This window comes from Hordeum vulgare, chromosome 3H (assembly GCF_904849725.1).
Source record: "Hordeum vulgare subsp. vulgare chromosome 3H, MorexV3_pseudomolecules_assembly, whole genome shotgun sequence".
Classification (NCBI taxonomy): Eukaryota; Viridiplantae; Streptophyta; class Magnoliopsida; order Poales; family Poaceae; genus Hordeum; species Hordeum vulgare.
In genome coordinates this window covers 70631193-70650753 of record NC_058520.1, presented here as the reverse complement: position 1 = coordinate 70650753, position 19561 = coordinate 70631193, and the positions used below count along the sequence as shown (strand labels likewise).

Genomic DNA, 19561 nt, shown 5'->3' with positions numbered 1-19561 from the left:
TGGACACCATCTCTGGTCTCTCAAATGGTTATGGTCTCAAAGTGCTACTTCTGCAGCATTGCTCCGAATGATGAATACGCGGCAGTGGATGATGAGGTGGAAATGCTAGTTTTACGAATCTCACGGGTGGTTGATATTCTTGGAGGATTCCTGCAGTTTTTCGTGAGATGCCTGTAGTTTTTCGCAGAGCCGCTGCGGTGGTGGATACGGCTGCAGTCTTGGATGCCAAACCATCCTAGTGTGGATGCTTCAAACAAAGCCTAGGAAAAAAGGGAAAGGCCTAGGGTTGATGCGGCACCACAGCCCACACGGAAGGAATAATTTTGGCCGTCGTGCGCTTCACGCTACATTAGCCCGTCAGAACTCGATAGATCACAGATCACAACACGGCCGCGGTGGAGGGACGGAGGGGGAGGCGATCGAGGGAGCACCTGACAAGGGAGGGGAGAATTCTGTCTGCGTGCCAAGAGCAGGTTGGATTGGAGAGACTGTGCAGGCCTCCCGGTTATGTTCCAAGCTCTGTGCGCAATTTTGCAGGCATTGATCCGGTTCTTGTGGAGTTTCGTGAGAGGTAATGTATGCACGATCATCATCTCGGACGGTCACATGTTGATTTTCGCTTTTACTACCTCCGTTCCTAAATATTTATCTTTTTAGAAATTTCAATACATACTACATACGAATGTATATAGACATAGTTTAGAGTGTACATTCATTCATATTGCTTCGTATGTAGTCCATAATTAAATTTTTAAAAAGATAAATATTTAAAACGGAGGGAGTAGATCGGGAAACCACTTCCTTTTTTAGGGGAAATTGGGGAAACTTGGTATTATTTCTTTTGGCTTTTTAGTGGAATTTTATTAGTGTTAAAATAATGACATTTACTTGTTCTTATTTACTCTATGTGTTTGTTTTGTCTTAAGCCAAACTTCCTAAGCATCGACCAATTCATATAAAAAAATATAATAACATCTACCGATATCAAATGGATACCATAAAGTCCATCACTTAATATATTTCCACATAATATATATACTATTTATGTTGTTGTAAATGTTCATATTGTTTCACCGTACACCAACTTGTTTGACGCGGGGGGTCATCCTCCTTTAAAAAAAACTTCTTGAAGGCTGGTAATCCTTTATTATTGTTGTAACTGTTCATATTTTTTATATAAACTTGATCAAATTTAGTATATAGGAAAAAAAAATATGCCAAAGCTAAGGATTAAGGGCATGTATAATGATTGGTAAGTTTGTCTCATCCTATGTCCCATAATCTAAGATTAAAACAATAAAAAAGTTATGTACATTGGGTTATCTGAAAACCAATTTGACTCCCGAATGTATATGCTCTTGTGCGCGAAAATAATTTTTGAAATGTCAAAAAATCTCAAAAAAGATATATGTGTTTTTAGTCACACCCAAATGCTGCCTGGAAAATTTTAGGCAAAAAGGTTAAGCATTTTGACATGTGCAAAATAAATTAAATACCAAATGTCACCTCCAAAAGTCACCCAATTTTTTTTTCCACCAACGAGTAACTGCCGCTCCGTTTTGCATGAATTTTGTCGAGCATGCTTGCCACACTAACATAAACATCTATAATTTTTTTCTAAAGCATTTAATATATTTTTTCGAAGGTACTATTCATCCAGGAGAAAATGCTCCCGGGAGCCAAAAACGCGTGCCCCGTGGGTTATTCTTAACTTTATCCGCAATAATTAGATATCCTAAATATGTGGTGAGGCAATTGTTGCTAAGAGATCATTTTTTGTAAGAGAAGACAGTATTTTCTTATGGATTCTCTGTCATCCATCACAACATTTTACCTATGTGGGACCCATAAGATATCACCATTCTGAATGCTTTCATAAGTGTTGTCGTCGATTTCGTTCTCCCCCACTTGAGATCCAACCATCATCCCATTCATCTATATCCTCTCGTCGCCTCACGAGGCTGCATCGGGCACAATCTCGCAGCTGCCATGGACGGGGGCGACATGCAGGCTATTTTGGTCATGTAGGGTGGCTGCCTCCTTCGACGACGATGTATCCAATGGAACGTCAAGGCCCGGAGGTGACAATTGCGGGTGCAACCCGTGTTGGTGCGACGTTGGCTCCTTGACGTTTGTAGTGCATGATTATAGTTGTGCGCAACGTGACCAACGCCCTTGGGTGGCATGGAGGGGAGGGATCCCACCATGGGTTGTCAGCCTGGATTTGGGCATAGCTGAGTATGTCTGTGGGCGCCCGACATGTAGACTAGCAACGATAGCGAGTGACTAGTTGGCAGAGCGAGAGATCATCGTGGGTCGCCTGGATCGGCCTCAGTGTTAGACCACTCCGAGAGCCTCCTTACGTCGGATATGATGGTCAACAAGTACGGGTGCTATCTGGCAGCGGTGATGCATATCGAGTCTGACCGATGGTTGCTGGGTGTTGTCGTGCACGCACGACAACCATCGGCAAGGCGGTAGTGCGGCAGTGTTCGCAAGCAATGCAATGGCCTCGCTCCTTTCGACATCTTCTCTTTTGACCAACTAGTTTTATGTAAGTAGACCAATAGAGTGGTGGATGACGATCATGGCAACACATATTGCAGGTGTGCTCTGCCCGGATAAAAATTCATAACTAGCCGTATGGCTGAATCAGGTGGCATCGTCGTGCACACGTCGCTACCTGGTTGAAGGTTGTGACATCTGGTGACATTGTCTTGGAATGATGCACCATTTATCTATCTATTACTCCTAAGTAGCTTATAGCTTTTGTGATAGAATTTACGGATGTTGGTAATGTCATATGTTGATGGCCTTATTTTTTGTTGTTGATTTGATCGGCCTCGATGCTTAGCTTCATTGTTTCGATATAATAAATAATATCTTCTAAAAATATACTAATAAATAATATGTGCATGCACATCTTATGATGAGGTCGGGGTATATCATCCTTTTCAAAAAAAAAAAAAGCAAGTTGAAAAATAAACAGAGGGAGTACTGTTTCTTCACGTTGTTATTATGGAGTCAGAATTGTAGGTCCACACCGCAGAGAGTTTGCTTAACTTAACCCCTGCTACTTCTTCTTAAGCTCCCCTCTTGCAAACCAGTTTTTGTCTCTAATCTCGTCGCCTCGCCGTCTCCCCACGCCCCCAAAACCCTAGACGCAACCCGGCTCCGCCGTCGTCCGCCGCGGGCCGCGGCCATGGATCTCCTCCGCGCGAACCTCCACAAGGTCCGCATCCCGGAGCCCACCAACCGCATCCACAAGGACGAGTGCTGCGTCTCCTTCGACACCCCGGTAAGCCACCCGCCCCCCTCCCCTCCATCTCCACGCCCCGTCTCGATTGCGGCTGCTAGGGTCTGACGCGCGGCGCCTCTCCGTGTGCGTGCGTCGCAGAGGTCGGAGGGCGGGCTGTACGTGGACATGAACTCGTTCCTGGGGTTCGGGAGGGAGCACGTCGCGTGGAACTTCGAGAAGTCGGAGAACCCCGTGTACCTCCACATCGTGCAGCGCCGGAAGCCGGAGCCGGACGAGACAGATCGCCCGCTGAAGAAGCCAACCCTGCTCGCCATCGGTATGACAGACTTGCAGCTCATAGAACTTCGTGTTTGTATCGTCTCCTACTCCTATTCGTTCATGGCCTGTGGCCTATGTGATTGCCATGTTTTTTGATTGACAATGTAATTGCCTCTGTCAATAACGATGATGAAAAAAAAAACATTATCTCTGGATCCACACCAGTGTGTTCTTCTGGAGCAGTTTCGACATGTAGAATAGTATGCGAAGTACACACGGTATGCCATTTCGTTGCAGCTTATGATTACAAGTGATTTACTGTGGTTGTGCTAGCATTGGCTTGTTTTATTCGATTAAAACCTCATGTGATGTGAATTTTGGATTTGCAAGGCGGCCCTGCTCAGTTTAGTGTAAGAAAGCTTGTGTTTCGGTATTGTTTCTGTTTTTCTGAACTCTGCCTTGCAGCACTTTTGTGCTATTTGATTTTTTTTTGGTTGTAGAATGGCGATGACATAAACATTAGAGATTTATTTAGACTTCAATGTAAAGTGTCTCTGTTGGTTGATTGTTAGTTTGGCGACACATTCTGTGGTGACTGTGTGTGCCAGTTTTGTGATGAGACTTGTCTATATATTTGGATCTTCAGAATGAAGTTATGAGAGCTCACACTATGGGTCTCCTGTTCCCAAGTTTGGTCAGTTTAAGTTTTTTGCCATTTCAAGCAATTACCATCTTCACTAATGCTTTTCTTTCTTCTTCCTGATTGATAGGCGTGGAGGGAGGTTTTGGTGAACAAGAACCTGAATACGATGTGACTTATGAAATCGTTATTTTGCCTGAATTCGAATCTCTCCCGTTTCCATCTGTTGACTTGCCAGAGAAGGTAATTTTCTGGTTGTATAAGATTGAAGCTGTCATGTGCATATTTAGTTTAGTTCTTTACTCTACTACAAACTACAAATATGCAGGTTAGGCTTGCCGTTGATAAAGTTATACTTGCGGAGAGTGCTGATAGAAAGCAACAACTGGCTTCTTGGGTGGCTGACAAGAAGATAATCAGTGCACATGCTATGGATCTGCAACAACTAGACAATGGTGTTATTGTGCCCCCTACCGGGTGGAAGTGTAGCAAGTGTGACAAAACTGAGAATCTCTGGTTAAATTTAACTGATGGTATGATCCTCTGTGGGAGGTGGGTCTGGGACGGAACTGGTGGGAATAATCATGCTGTTGAACACTACCAGCAGACTAAATATCCTTTAGCGGTGAAACTTGGAACAATTACTGCTGATTTGGAAGGAGCAGGTAATGCTACACTTAATCTTTTTGCTTATTTGGGCTTGCTCATTTTTATTATTTACTGCCATATATACCTCATCTTCCGGTGACAATACATTTGTCATCATGTCAAACATGCAATCACAAATTTTGATCTCCGAGTCAGTCATATGAAAATTATACAATCAAGTAAGTTTGGCATAAATGTGCTTTTGGAATGACTGTTATGACCTTTAGAATTTTTTTTTGAGAAGATGGTCAAAGTTGCTATCGTAGGCATATAAAGTTGAAAAAAAAATCTGGAATCGGTATTTTCCAACTGGTAGCAAAGATACAACATTTTAGTTAGTGTCCAATAGTTTCTGATTATTGTTTGAAACCCTTCAGATGTATTCTTTAGATACAGGGTTCATATACGTACCACATAGCCTATTATCTTTATTTAGTAGTATACGTTTCCTTGTAATTTATTGCATTTAGAAAGTTATTGCCTGCACACCCCTCTTATGTATACTTGAGAGCATTATTGATGCAACCTTTTCCTTAAGATAAACTGGGCAGGCGAGATTGCCTTTGCCATTTATTCCGTATTAAAGTACCTACTCATACCTGTTTTTTGTGACAGCTCAGACGTTTACTCATACCCGGAAGACGATAGCGTTGAAGATCCAATATTAGCTCAGCACTTGTCACATTTTGGTATTGATTTTTCTTCACTCCAAAAGGTGAGTTGCCATCTTTTTGTAATGGCACCTCTCTGGGACAATTTAGCTCTACATTCTTTGGATTTTTACTCTCTTCTTCTAATAGACGGCTCAAATCAAATTGATTCGTTCACAGCAAACATACTACCTGACCCTTGATTGCAGATTTACAGAATTGTTATTTTCAGTCAAATTATTTTCTTTTCGGCGTCAATCAGTTTTTTGACTCTCCGATTCTCTTTCCGTGCATGTTACTTTTCATGTTCTTTTAAAGATCTTGGTTTATGAACTTTCCAGTAGGTGGTTTTGGTACCTAATTTTTTCTTTAGTAACTTTGAGTAATAGACTTTGGCGTGGATTTTTGGTTGTAGTTGAATTCTGTTTTTATTTTATTCCTCTCATTTTCCCTTTTTGCTTTTATGTTTTTGTTTGTTGCTAGTTCCATCAAGTGCATATTTGGATGTTAGTAGTTTGAACATTTTGACAGTAGTGAAGTTATAGTATATATTACATGTAATCTTGTGTTCAGAAAGTGTAAGTTACAAAAATATGACAACTATAAAGTTATAAACTCACTTGTTCTCTGAATAATTTTTGCTGAAAGGTGATAATCACGTGGACTGGCTTTTTGTTGTGTTTTTGGTGCAAATTCTTTATCTAGAACACGTAACAACACATTATACTTGTATTACAAGCTCTGAAGCATGTAAATCATAGCAATCAAGGCTCTAATGAGCTTCTGAAATAATGTAAAATAGGTTTTAATTGATAACGCCATGAGCCGTTTTTATGATGCAAAAATTTGATTGATACCGAATTGAGAATCAGTCAATTTGATAGTGCAACGTGTCATTATTTGTTTGTTGCAAATTTTTGATTGATACCAAATGGGAAATCAGTCACCTGTCAAATACACAGTCCCTAGATTTATTGTACTATATGTCAAGTGTCAATCCAGATTAGAATTAAAAACATTCAGGGAAATATATCAAAGAGCATTGCGGGATTGATCCTTTAACAAAATGTTTGGATATTGCCTGGTATGATTTTTAACTACGACAGTTCTAGTTGCTCTAGGAATTATTGTAATTGGCCAAGCAATTGATCAGTGTCTATGGTAATTTTACAAACAAACAAAAAGTTGGTACAGCTGGTGGTCCATCGGTCTATATAATTTATTTATTTTGTCGTTCCTTTATGCGTGGTTTTCTATTCTTTGTGTGCAGACTGAGATGACTACTGCTGAAAGAGAACTTGACCACAACACTAATTTTGATTGGAATAGAATACAAGAAAGTGGCAAAGATGCCGAACCTTTATATGGGCCGGGCTATACTGGCCTTGTAAACCTTGGAAATAGGTATCGCGGTTTGACTGTACGAGATCATTTTCTTTTCTTATAACTTGTGTATAGTAAGACACATCTTTTCTCCTTTTGCAGTTGCTACATGGCTTCAGTGATGCAAGTTATGTTTTCAACTCATCCCTTTATATCACGGTTGGTTCTACTTCCTCTTGATATTTTGTGATTTCTTATATATTGTTGCACCCCCATCCTCTTTTCACCTCTTAGCAGCATCTGCTCTTCCATTTATTCATTTAATTGTTTCAGGTACTTTGAGAAGCAGAGCTTGAAAGCTGCGTTTGCAATTTCTCAAGCTGATCCAACGTTGGACTTAAACATGCAAATGTAAGTTTTCACGGATGACCTATGTGTGTGTTTGTTGAATGCACCACTACTTTTAGGTAATTGTTTTCACAATTTGGTTATCTTTTAATGCTAAATGCAATCCAAACTGTAAAGGTTGTTTGGCCATGTATTCCCTTTATTGAAAACATCATATTCCTACAGTTTGATTGCCACCATCATACAGAATTACTGGTTAGCCATTCTTTTTTCTTCTGCTGACACTTGTTGCCAATTTGAAAACACTTCATGTTCACCTGAGCGTGGTGTTAGTTAAGGAGTCACTAGTTAAGTTGATAGCTGTAGAAAGAGAACTGCATACTCCGTAAGAATTTATCATTGCCGTGATATTTGTTTCATGTCTAACTTAGAAGGGTAAGAGATTTATGTTGTTGTGCAAGAATTTAATCTAAATATTCATGTCCTTGTACTCTCACTCTCTTTTTTAGGACAAAGTTGGCCCATGGTATGCTCTCTGGTAAATATTCTGCACCCAGTCCAGAGGTAGTATTTTGTTATATATTGATCTTCTATTTTTTATAGCTGCCCGTTACATCCGCCAATCCCTTTGTTATAGACATGTTAAATTGGTTAGTCTGGAACTCTGGATAAAATATCTGGAATTGCATGTTAATTAACATCCACCAATCCCTTTGTTACGAATCACATATAATGAAAGGAAGGAGCTTCGAGCTCTCTTTAACTGTGCTACTCTGAGCTTCTTGATGAGCATATCACCAACTGAAAAAGTGTTGCATAGCGATGGTTATGCGTTGTCTTTGTTCCATATTAAATTGGATGGAGCAAGTGCTTCCGATGGACAAATACCATGTTGTCCTATCTTATACAAATATACGATTGCAGGTTTATGAGTTCTTTTTGTAATTCCAAATATGTTAATCTCCACTGTAACGGAACTATGTACTCTACTACTTTTGTACCCTTTCTTTAAGCATACCCAACCACCCAGCACGATCATACTTTTGTGTTACTCTCACGATCTGGGTTGCTGATCCCTACTGTGCTATAATCAGCAACTCTGTTTCTGATTAGCTGTACTGAACTGTTATGATTATTTAGTGCCAGAGCTTTACAAATACCATGTACCTACTTTTGTGTTGATACAACTAGTGTTCTATGGGCAATTTGCAGGGACAGGAAGGAATACGTCCCCGTATGTTTAAGTCAGTAATTGCAGCAAGTCATCCTGAATTTTCCAGTATGAGGCAACAGGTAAACCTTTATACTTATTGACCAAACACACCTTCCTCCTTTTCTTCAACTTATTTATTGATCTTTTGGTGAAGTATTCGTATACTTTTAAATTCCTTATCTATTTTGTGACATTTTCATCTTTACTTTACCTTTTGTTTTTTCTTATAATAAATTAATTATGCATAATATGCCACCAAATAGCAGACTCCCTGAAGTGCTTGTGTGTGTTATGGTGGTGGTGGTTGGGGGGGGGGGATCAGGATAACCTAGCATGCCAAGAGCTGAGGCGTAGAGAAAATGAAGTTTTATCTCCATAGTTTTGAATATAACCAGGTTCTTAACTTCCATTATATTATTTATACTTTCCAGGATGCGCTTGAATTCTACCATCATCTTATTGACAAAGTTGATCAGGCAAACCCTGGAAACCATGAGTTAAATCCTTGTACTGGCTTCAAGTTCATCATTGAGGAGCGGGTTCAGTGTCCCTCTGGGAAAGTTTCTTACAATCAACATTGTGACAACTTTCTTACTTTGAGCATACCATTGCATGAAGCGACTAACAAAGGTAACTTTGAAAAGTTGTCGTTCTTTTGTTTCTTGTATATAGAATCTGTACTATAGAGCCTTGACATTTGTGCGGCGTGCAGAGCAGCTAGAAGTGTTCCATGAGAAGAAAGCAGCAATGGACTTGGATGGAAAGGAATTGTAAGTCATTCATATTCCCCGCATTCTCAAGTCTCAACTGCATAGTAAATCTGTACGTCTTATTCTTCTGCATCACTTTGTTTCTATCATTCCATGGCAGGTCTAAGGAGGAAATCGTGAGGCCAAGAGTCCCACTGGAGGCATGCTTAGCAAGTTTTTCAGGCGGAGAGGAAGTGCCTGAGTTTTACAGCACTGCATTAAATTCAAAGACGACAGCAATTAAGTATGCACATCCTGAAATCTATAATCCGTATAACAACAACAACAACAACAACAAAGCCTTTAGTCCCAAACAAGTTGGGGTAGGCTAGAGCTGAAACCCATAAGAATCTTGCAACCAACTCATGGTTCTGGCACATGGATGAAATCTACAATCTGTAATTGCCAACAAAATCTTATCAAAGTTCTCATGCACGTGCACAAACTGCAGCACTTAACTCTGTTGGTGTTCTTTCTTATCCAATTGTCCACGTGTGTGTGGTTAATATATTTTATTGATATTCTGATGGAAAAGGCCAGTCTTTTTTTGTGAACACTTGCGCTCAGTTAGCGGTTGCCAAGCTGTGCTTATTTATATGTTTTAGAAAGTTTGCCACAAAAGTATGCAAAAGTGGGTCAAACAAACACTAAAATAGGATAAAGCTGTTTGGGTCAAATGAGATTATCATTGTCATAATCCCCACCGTAGTGCCAGACACAGCCAATTAGGTTGAATTTGCGGTACTTGTTATACTCTTATCGATGGAGTGTTTGTCATTAATCATGACAGTTTGCATGTTTATAATTATATAATCATTTGATATTTCTGTCGAGTATTTGTTAATTACTGGGATATTGCTTTTTGCCAAAATGTTTTTCATTTATCATGATTACTTGTAATAACAAATATACATTTCATTGAAGGACTACTGGCCTTAAAACTTTTCCTGATTACCTGGTGCTTCAGATGCGTAAGTTTGTGATGGGAGCAGGATGGGTGCCAAAGAAACTTGGTAATGTTCCCTACTCTTGTCATAACTTTGAATTGGTAGGAGTCATATGTTACTTGATTTGAGTAAGTTCTCAGTGGCTTGTGCCTGAAATTTAGGAATAAGTGATGGTTTGGGGGTACTCACATCCGTGATCTGCACAAATTTTTCATTTGATTTAGATGATTTAATAAGTCCATATTTGGATGTCTTGAGCCTTGACATATTATTTCCTCTCAGATGTTTATATTGATGTGCCGGATATAATCGATATCTCGCACATGCGCAGCCATGGTGTACAGCCTGGGGAAGAGCTACTGCCCGAAGGAGGTTTGTTTGCCCGCTGTTAGTTTTTTTTCCTTCTGAACGTGTTCTCTGTTACCCCCTTCTTTGACGACTTGGCAATACCATCTTCCAGCTTCTTGTGGCAACAAAGCGGAATCTGCTCGTCCTGTTGCCGACGAGGATATTGTATCCCAGCTTGCAAACATGGGGTTCAATTACTTTGCCTGTCAGAAAGCTGCTATTAATACATCAAATGCAGGACTTGAGGAGGCAATGAATTGGCTCCTCTTACACACGGAGGATCCAGGTTGGCATGCAGATGCAATGGGTTATGTTGTTAAATGTTCTTTTCATTATGAAATGGTTAATGCATGAGTTCTAGCTGTGTGATAATTGAAACTGTTGTCTACTTATGCAGATATTAATGACCCGATATCTCAAGATCCAATGCCTGCAGAAGACACTATTGATGAAGCAAGTCTTCAAACTCTTGTTTCCTTTGGCTTTCCAGAAGATGTTTCCCGAATGGCCTTGAAAGCTTCTGTAAGAATCTCTTTTATGATTACTTCCTTTGAATGGACAATTATTATTTTTTAATTATCATTTGCGCGAAGAGAATAAACATCAATGTTGGCTTCATTTGGAAAGTTGGCGCTTGCCTATTTCTATATCAGTCTTGCATTTTCCTCTCTATTACTGCCAGTTAACTTGGCCATGTCCTTGATACTCCTGTATTATGTATTAGGGTGGAAATATTGAGAGAGCCACGGAGTGGGTTTTCAGCCACCCTGAAGCATCTAACTCTGTATCTGCTGATTCTTCAACAAGCACTGTAAAAGATGACAACTCGCACATATCAGATGGAAGTGGCAGTAAGTTTCTCAACACTCGTGTCTGTCTTTATTTTGCACAAGATCTGATGCAATTGATTAAAATAGTAGGTTACAACCTAATGTCATTGCTGCAAGTAAATAACTATTGTTTGCCTGTGTTCCCACCACGGCTCCCCATCTCTGGCAAATTATTATTGTGCAATAATTTTAAGCTGGGTACTTAGTCAACAGTTTCTTCCTCCCCTCTAAGAAATATGCCTGTTTGTGGTGGTGTTTGGATGAACTAATTTTGCAAGAGCTGTTGTTCGTCGGTGTTTCATACTTGTTCAGTGAAGTTTCAATCTGTACACGCCCAAAAGTACATATGTATAGAACTCAGTGACTTACATCTCCCAAACTGTGTCTTAAATCTGAAGTGTGTGTGTGAAAACATTGGCTTCAATATTTTTCACAACTTAGTCGATCACAAGCTCAAGTTAATATGTATTTATGCCTTCTCTAGGATACAAGCTGACGGCATTTGTGAGCCACATGGGAACCTCTACACACTGTGGGCACTATGTCGCCCATATCCTCAAAGATGGGAGGTGGACAATCTTCAACGACAATAAGGTGGCTGCATCTGTTGACCTGCCCAAGGACATGGGATACCTCTATTTCTTTCAGAGGATAAGCAGTTAAAGCAGAAGGTTTGAAGTCATAGTTCATGCACACATATCATCCGGGAGCATGGCGGATGGTCGAAGGACTCTTGGTGCAAATCTGACTTGAAGCGACCATTTCGCCGCATCCTGACGTGCTGGTTTCTAGGCTGATCATGCGGGATACTGCTTTGTTGGTTCAGACGTTATGCATTGGCAACTTCAGTTACGTTTATGCTTAGTACCATGTGACTGTTCATGCAAAGTGAATGGTTATGTTTCGAGTCGTACAATCTGTCAGCGCCCCGTTGGTTTCCTTTAGTTGGAATTTTATTCGAGCATTGTTGTTTGCTTCTCTCGTCAAGAATTGTTGTTTACTTCTCTCGTGGTACCATTTGACTAGCACAGGAAGGAATGCCGCCACAACTCAAAAGCAAGTCAATTGGCGGAAGTACTCTGATATGGCAGTTCACGTCCGATTTAGCTTACGATACTTAAAACGGTATTGCTGAGCAAAGTGATCTAAAGGTGATTTCATCTATCGTACTAAAATTGGATTTTTGTTTTGCGGGATGTACCAAAATTGGATTGATAGAAATTGGCAAGCATACCGTATCTGTACTGAACAAATTAAAATTGTGTATCGATTATTTGTTGCATATGTAGTTAATAGTCCCCATCTAAATGGTATTCGAACTTAATATAAGACTAGTTGAATGCCCGTGCGTTGCAACGGGTTAACAAAAGATATACAAACACATTGGTCAAATGATGGTGCTGATTTGGAATTTTATGTGAAATATGATGGCAATTGGTTTCAATTCATGTAGTGACACTGACTATTTCTTTCGTTTCTTCCCTCTTCAACAACCAATGTGAATATTTTTTTGAACTTGAAAAATCATGAAAGAAAAAGCTAAATTCTTAGAGGCCGTGCGTCAACAATATGTGTATTCACGTGTTGTGTCTCCTTAAGCACCCTCTTCATGGAAGAAGAAAAAACCCTCTTCATGAAAGAAGACATAGAAACAACTTTCTATTTGCGTCCCTCAAGAAAAAACCATGTACATCCATTCTGTTTATCAGCCTTGCTCATTGGAAGAAGACAGAATGTCATCTTTCTCCCTAACTTGATACCAATGGACAGAGCGAAGTTGATGAAAACTTCAGGAGAAAAGCATATATAACATGGAATGAGAGCACGAGGAATCTGCATATGATGCGATTATTCAAGATTCATTTTCTGATATATTGAGTTAGATGCATCAAATCAAGTCTTCTTGACATCATTTAAATGCACATCACAAGTACCGACCTCTTACTGCCACCAGTATGGCAAGAAGCATGGCATGCTACCCTGGAAAAAAAATCACCTGCAAAATGCAGCACGCTGGCTTCCGATCCTTTATCAAATACCACAGTGTACTTGAGAATAGTGCACATCATTGCGGAGTAACCCGTAAAAAGGAAACTTCAGACCCAAGAATGCAACATCTTTCTTCTCTCGACCAGCTGCACGCACATAAAACAACAATTATAATGGAAGGCTAAGGTGGGAATCTATCTGGTTGTGTCTCGAGGAGGAAGGCGCGTGGTCCGGCGCCTCGCTATGGAGGAGGACGGAGCCAGAGAGATCCATTAGTTTGTGTCGCGTGAAGGAAGGAGGCGCAACGCCTTGTGTCGCCACGACGGGAGGCATGGTGAGGTGGTTGGGAACGGAAGGGAGGTTGGGTTATGGGGAGGGCTGCCGACGGGACGATGGCGCTCGTGTAGCGCGGGGCAATGCGAGGAGAGTGGGGTGTGGGGTGGCAGTTTTCGCACGAGGTAGACTCGAATATGGGTGAAGGGATCAGTGAGGTCAGAGCGTGGGAGATGCTTTCAAGGGTGAGACTCCTATTGTGTTTTCCTTTTTTTATAATTCTTTTTTTCTGCAAGCGATTAAGGGGGTGAGAGGATGGTCGAACCATCACAACTATGACAGATTTTTCTTTAATAGTAGAGATATGGATTTTGAGTTTGCTAACCACATCATTTCCCTCTTCACTCTAACTCCCAATCTCTAACCAATGACTTTTAATCTCCGTGCACCTAAACTCCCATCCCCCACCTTCAAACCAAATGGGCCCTTATCCATCTTATGCCATGGATGCCGGAAATAGAAGACTGGCAATATGGAATGGAGGGGATAGTAACAGAATACAAACCATGAAATTTAACAAAAAACATTAAGTCTTCACTCTAACTCCCAATCTCTAACCAATGACTTTTAATCTCCTCGCCCCTAAACTCCCATCCCCCACCTTCAAACCAAATGGGCCCTTATCCATCCTATGCCATGCATGCCGGAAATAGAAGACTGGTAATATGGAATGGAGGGGATAGTAACAGAATACAAATCATGAAATTTAACAAAAACATTAAGTCTGACACAGTATGGACATAAAGATACACATACACATACACCACCAAGGCACATTACCTCCATAATTCATCCCGATAAAAACGCAGATCAAATAGGCAAGGCAAGAAACAGAACTATCCTCCATAATCTTGAAAAGATGCTCAGTGCTACGGTGGTTGTAGTATGTAAAGAAAAGATCAAACACGAAAAGATATCATCACCCTGGAGATGTCATCGCATATCAAAATTCAACACCAATCTCAGCTCTCAGTGAATGGTTACACTAACTGATTAGACGACGTAGATGTTAGAGCGATGGTACATACATGACTACAAATGGTACTTGGTCTACAATGATCCGTTATAGACAATACCCAACCATCAAAATGCTGCAAATTGCGTCTCCTTGAAGATCACGTCATGATAGCCCCATGGAAGTACTTGATATGTTCCTAGTGCAAAAGGACAATGGACAATTGCAAGGGCTTCCATCATCAAACTACATCATCAAGTTGATATCTGCAGTTTGTTGCGCCGGCTCGTTCATCATGGCCTCGTCAAAGAACTTGTTGATGCTAACATCCTCGCTCATGCCTTGGAAAATGGGTGTGCATGCGATTAATTCTATCACCACTTCAAAAGAGGCTATCATTGTATGTATGTTTAGTATATCTAGATGTATGTCTTACCTTCCTTCGCCTGGTCTTCACCATGAACTCACGGGCAAGGTGTTGGATGGGTGCCGGTTCCAGAGGCCGGAGGATAATGCCCTTGTCAAGAGGATCGCCAGAAACAATAGCCCGATGGTCAAACACTAACACACAAAATGCTTGCCCCTATGTATGGTATCTGAGATCTGTCTCAAACCCAAGAGACTATGACAGGTAAATAGAAATTATAACATCAACAAGAATCATACAAGTCTTATGCAAGGTAAAAAAAAAGGCTGGATCAGAAGAAATATAACACACTTCTTACCTTAACAACGTATACTGGAGTGCCTGGCTTGGGTACATCGGCTGTCACATGACCACGTCGCCGTGACAGAACCGTATAGCAGATACACAGTCAATGTACAAGAACCATGATTCCATGACTAACCTCAATATAATAAACATGCTCCATAAGTCGAGGATTAGCCATCAGAAATGCTGCGGTCTCGCTTAGCCGCGTGGACTGCTTCCAAGTTTCTGCTTTATTATTTCATTGCGAGGCTGACTAAGTACTGCTCTTTTTTTTTGCGGGTGAAGTACTGCTCTTTTCAGCCTGAGCTTAAGGTTTCTCCATTGGAATGTCGTGGGCAATTCATTATGTATCCAGGCAGTTATCTGGGTGTGTATCTTCTCACTCGATTAAAGATTTTCGCACACCAAAAGTAAAACAGGTGAGCATATTGCACACAGGATAAAGTTACCACGTTAAAAGGGGCCCCCTTGCATCACAGAATTTCCTGAATCAGTACATTTATCTGGGCTTCATTGCCCAGAACGGTGAAGAAAAGGATGCCTCGACTGATGGTTATTCCTGTATCTGTATGAATGGTATCTACCGCCGTTATGAATATCCTACTGCCCTATACATGATCCTGGTTCTGATGGAGCTGTGCGGCCATATCCAGCCAGCGGTGCCGCGGCGACCCCTCTCTCATTCAGCAAGCACCTGAAGTGTGCCAATCTTGCAGTGACCGTCGTGGGGTTCTTCGCGAGCCTCTCAACCGGAGTCCACAGCCACTCTTCAAAGCAATAAGTGAATTGGTGATTCTCAAAGCAACATGAATGGAGAGGTAGCTTTCACATGTTTTATGCTATATGTTGACAATATTAAGTACTCCAAAACTAAAACTAAACTAACTCAGAATTTAGTATGATGGAGTACAATTTAATATCTTCATGCAGGTATGCAAGACCTCTAGCAACACCAATGCATATGGAAGACCTTACGCTCCATGTAAAATTAGCAGGATCGCTGGTAGAACCTGCAGACGCACAAGGTAAACTGTCAAGTCACAAAGAAAATGATCATGTTAATATAGTCACATAATAATAGGTTCATACCCAGCAGTGCACGGTCGAGGCTGCTATTTTCTAGGTACTCATACACCAAAATGTGATTTTCTGCTTCAACACAACAGCCGATCAATTCGACCAGGTTAGGGTGCTTCACATTGCTGATAACATCAATTTCTGTCAAAAATTCTCTGATGCCCTGTCTGGATTCGGCAGAGAGAACCTTGACTGCGACGTCTTGCTTGTTTTGTAGGGTTCCCTGGAACATGGATATACTGATCAGCCAGATTCGAGCAAACAAGTTTGAGAGAGCAGTTCCCACATAATAGGGAGATGAAAATGTCACCTTATATACTGTCCCGAATCCACCTCGGCCGACTTTATTGTTGTGGTTGAAGTTGTCTGTTGCTGATCTCAACTGCGCATAGGAGAAGAGCCTTATGTTCTTCTCGGCCGAAATGCCTGAAAGCAGCGACACTCGGTAAGGACGTGTCGTTAATTATTTCTCCAAACTTTTGTTGAAGAATGATAAGTAAAGCGTAAACATGAACATTAAGCTTCGGCATATCTGTAGTTGTGTATGGCTGCATGCATAGTCGAGATGCAGAGGCCGGGGGTATATTTTCCTTATTAAAAAAAAACTCTAGTTGTGTGGGAACAAAAAACCAACTCATGGAAGAATACTGCATGAAGGGCTGAAGGCATCACAAATTCATAACAATAAATCCGTAAACTCTGTCGGACGACGGTGCAGTAAATTTCGCAACGGAAAGAGAAGTCTTACCGCTTATGCTGGTATTGGAGTGAAGAATCTCCTGTTGTCTGTGGGAGTAGAGATTGTGCTGCTTCTTCTTGGCTTTTTGGAGGCAACACCAGCTCATTATCCTCGGTTGCTATGGTGTCAGCAGTCCTCATCAAGCTTGCAGGAACATTCAGCAAGGCGGCGCCGCGCTCTAGTCTGCCTGAACATAAGACAAGAGCTCGAGTCTGACGATTTCATGGAAACTGTAACTGCAGGAGAGGCCAAGCTGGACTGAAATTTTATAAAGGCTGAAAGTTGAGGAGAGGGCCAAGCTGGACTGAATTTTGTAAAAGCTGAAAGTTCAGGAGAGGGCCAAGTTGCAGGGAAGTTCATGACAGCACGCGTGTGGCTCTGTATGAAAGCCCGACTTGGCTATCTTCTTCATCTTTCGGAGCAGATGAGGGACATGGGTCACCATGAATGAAATTAACCTCAAACCTACTACCGTGGAAGCTCCTCGCCGATAAAAGAGACAGAGAAGTGCAAGACACTTGGGTCCAGGCTGCAGTTGAGCCTGGATCTTCTCCAGGCCGCTGCTGACAAGTGACAAGGGTCGGCGGGGTACCTTGCAGGCAGGCAGGAGAGCAGCCGACTGGGGGGGGGGGGGCGCTTGCTTGCTTGCTCGCTTGGTGTGTGCGTGTTCTTCCCGGGTGAGTCGAGTCGAGTCAGATCGGCGATGAGCGAGCGGCGGCGGCGACACGGCAGAGGCAGAGGAAATGGATAGATGTTGGAGGAAATGGATGGATAACTTAAATACTAAGCTGCACATTTTTTATGCAACTACGGGGAACTCCAAAACTCTCAATTTACTACTTACAATCCTTTTTTACAGTATATGTCTGGCTTCGTGATGATTTCCCTGGTTTCGATCTGATCCGAGGATCCTAATGGCCTAATCTTATTCCCTGACCCTTCTTTTGCATGCCTCACGGAATAACCTCTTCTTTTGCAGTATCTCATCACATAATAACCTTAGTATGATAAAAGGTTCAAGAGAATACAGTTTGTAAAATCTCTGATTGAAAACTCACAAAACTCATTTGGTATTGATTCCACACAGGGAAAGGCTACAGAATGAACCAAAACACCATATCCGTAAAGCATCACAGCACCTGCATTTGTCTGAAAACAAGCAGATCAAAATTGGGTGGGCAACAAACACCAAACCTGTAATCATCACCGTTCATCAGCCGACCACAGTTCATAATGCTTTTAGTTAAGCGAATAGCTACAATAATGTAGAAGAATTACATGTCAAGCAATTACACTTTCAGATTATGTTTTTTTTGCATCAATCACAACACACCTACTGTTCAACAATTAAAACTCAGAAAATCATGTGCACTTTGTACTCAGGTGTATATGACGAGTTACCTGAAACATGATCTGAAACAGGTAGCCCCAAAATCCCGCAATTTCCCGACCATCATGTGTTTTATTCAAACAAGAACTTTTGATGGAATTGTTGTATGTACTTTCCTCCGTGGGAGCAATGATATAAGAACCATGGTATGCATCAGGTTTATCCGTCTTGCAAGCGTACTGATAACATCCATAAACCGAAAGCACCGAGCCAAGCTAAATATGAAAAAAGTGCACGTTAGAGGTATCACCTAGTAAGTGCCAGCAAAATAGGCAATGAGCAAGCATGCACAATACAAAAAATTGCATGTTATACAAAACAAAACAAAAATCATATTGGCAATGTTTCAATTTTTGGCAGAATATGTTGTTGTCATTCTCATGTGTAAGCACGAATAAGTGTTCATAAATAAGTTTACTGTAGCAAACAACATACCCCAAAGTACACGGTGACAAGCAAGAAGGTTCACCTATCAAATGTAGAGAACAAACAGAATCAAATAATTTTATGAATATTACTTGAAATGGACAATTTGCTTTAGAGGCAGTAACACGAGGAAAGATGAAGTAGCTTACTGAGTGTAGTAAAGGAAGACGGTCCACCCATCGACAATAACATCATAGATAATCACCGAAGCCATAAACAAGAACGACACAAGGAGAAAAGCCAGCAGCCAAGCAGGATGGGTGTCATCAAGGCACGGCTTCCAGCAATCCTCAAGATACACAGCTCCGGGTCCGATCCTGGGCCGCGCCTCCTCTCTGTTGACCCCCTCGTCATTGCCGGCCGGCAAACTGGGCCCCTCGTACTTCCAGATCAGGTAGCATGCCAGTGCCATGCAGGAGTAGACCCAGGTGGCACAGAGCACGAACTTCCAGTTGAGCCAGTAGCCCGGGTCGGTGGTGTCCATGACCATGGCTTATTGCAACGCTGCCAGCAACATATTTTGTCAGGCTTTTCTGCAAAATTGGGTAGGTACTAATATACCATGCTCGTGGATGTGACCAGGAAAAAAAGGCATTTTCCCCTGTTCCATGCCGACAAGGGGACATATTCGCCGAACAGTGAAAGAAAAAGGGGAATGGAATCAGGTGGCACCCCACGGGAAAGGCAAAGGCGCAAGCTTGCGCCATGATTCCGTGATCCAGTCCAC

General features: G+C 41.5%; 1 protein-coding gene, 1 long non-coding RNA gene and 1 pseudogene across 2 annotated transcripts; 1 reads left to right on the top strand and 2 right to left on the bottom strand.

The window, feature by feature from the left end:
• The first annotated feature begins 3051 nt into the window (after positions 1–3051).
• On the top strand, positions 3052–12191 carry LOC123443007 (ubiquitin carboxyl-terminal hydrolase 14). Its single transcript, XM_045119215.1, has 19 exons — positions 3052–3298; positions 3398–3575; positions 4288–4400; positions 4486–4822; positions 5426–5520; positions 6726–6859; positions 6941–6997; positions 7112–7189; positions 7636–7690; positions 8339–8419; positions 8771–8969; positions 9052–9109; positions 9210–9332; positions 10013–10101; positions 10318–10407; positions 10496–10669; positions 10781–10905; positions 11108–11234; positions 11698–12191. Exons 1-19 carry the CDS (start codon positions 3203–3205, stop codon positions 11874–11876), a joined length of 2388 nt encoding a protein of 795 aa, XP_044975150.1. The 5' UTR covers positions 3052–3202; the 3' UTR covers positions 11877–12191.
• Positions 12192–16380: 4189 nt separating this feature from the next.
• Positions 16381–17101, bottom strand: LOC123439543. Its single transcript, XR_006630108.1, has 3 exons — positions 17028–17101; positions 16590–16705; positions 16381–16502 (listed from the first exon to the last, which is right to left on the bottom strand). It is a non-coding gene; the product is annotated as an uncharacterized LOC123439543 (long non-coding RNA).
• Positions 17102–18034: 933 nt separating this feature from the next.
• Positions 18035–19330, bottom strand: LOC123441504 (annotated as a pseudogene).
• Between the last annotated feature and the right edge of the window lie 231 nt (positions 19331–19561).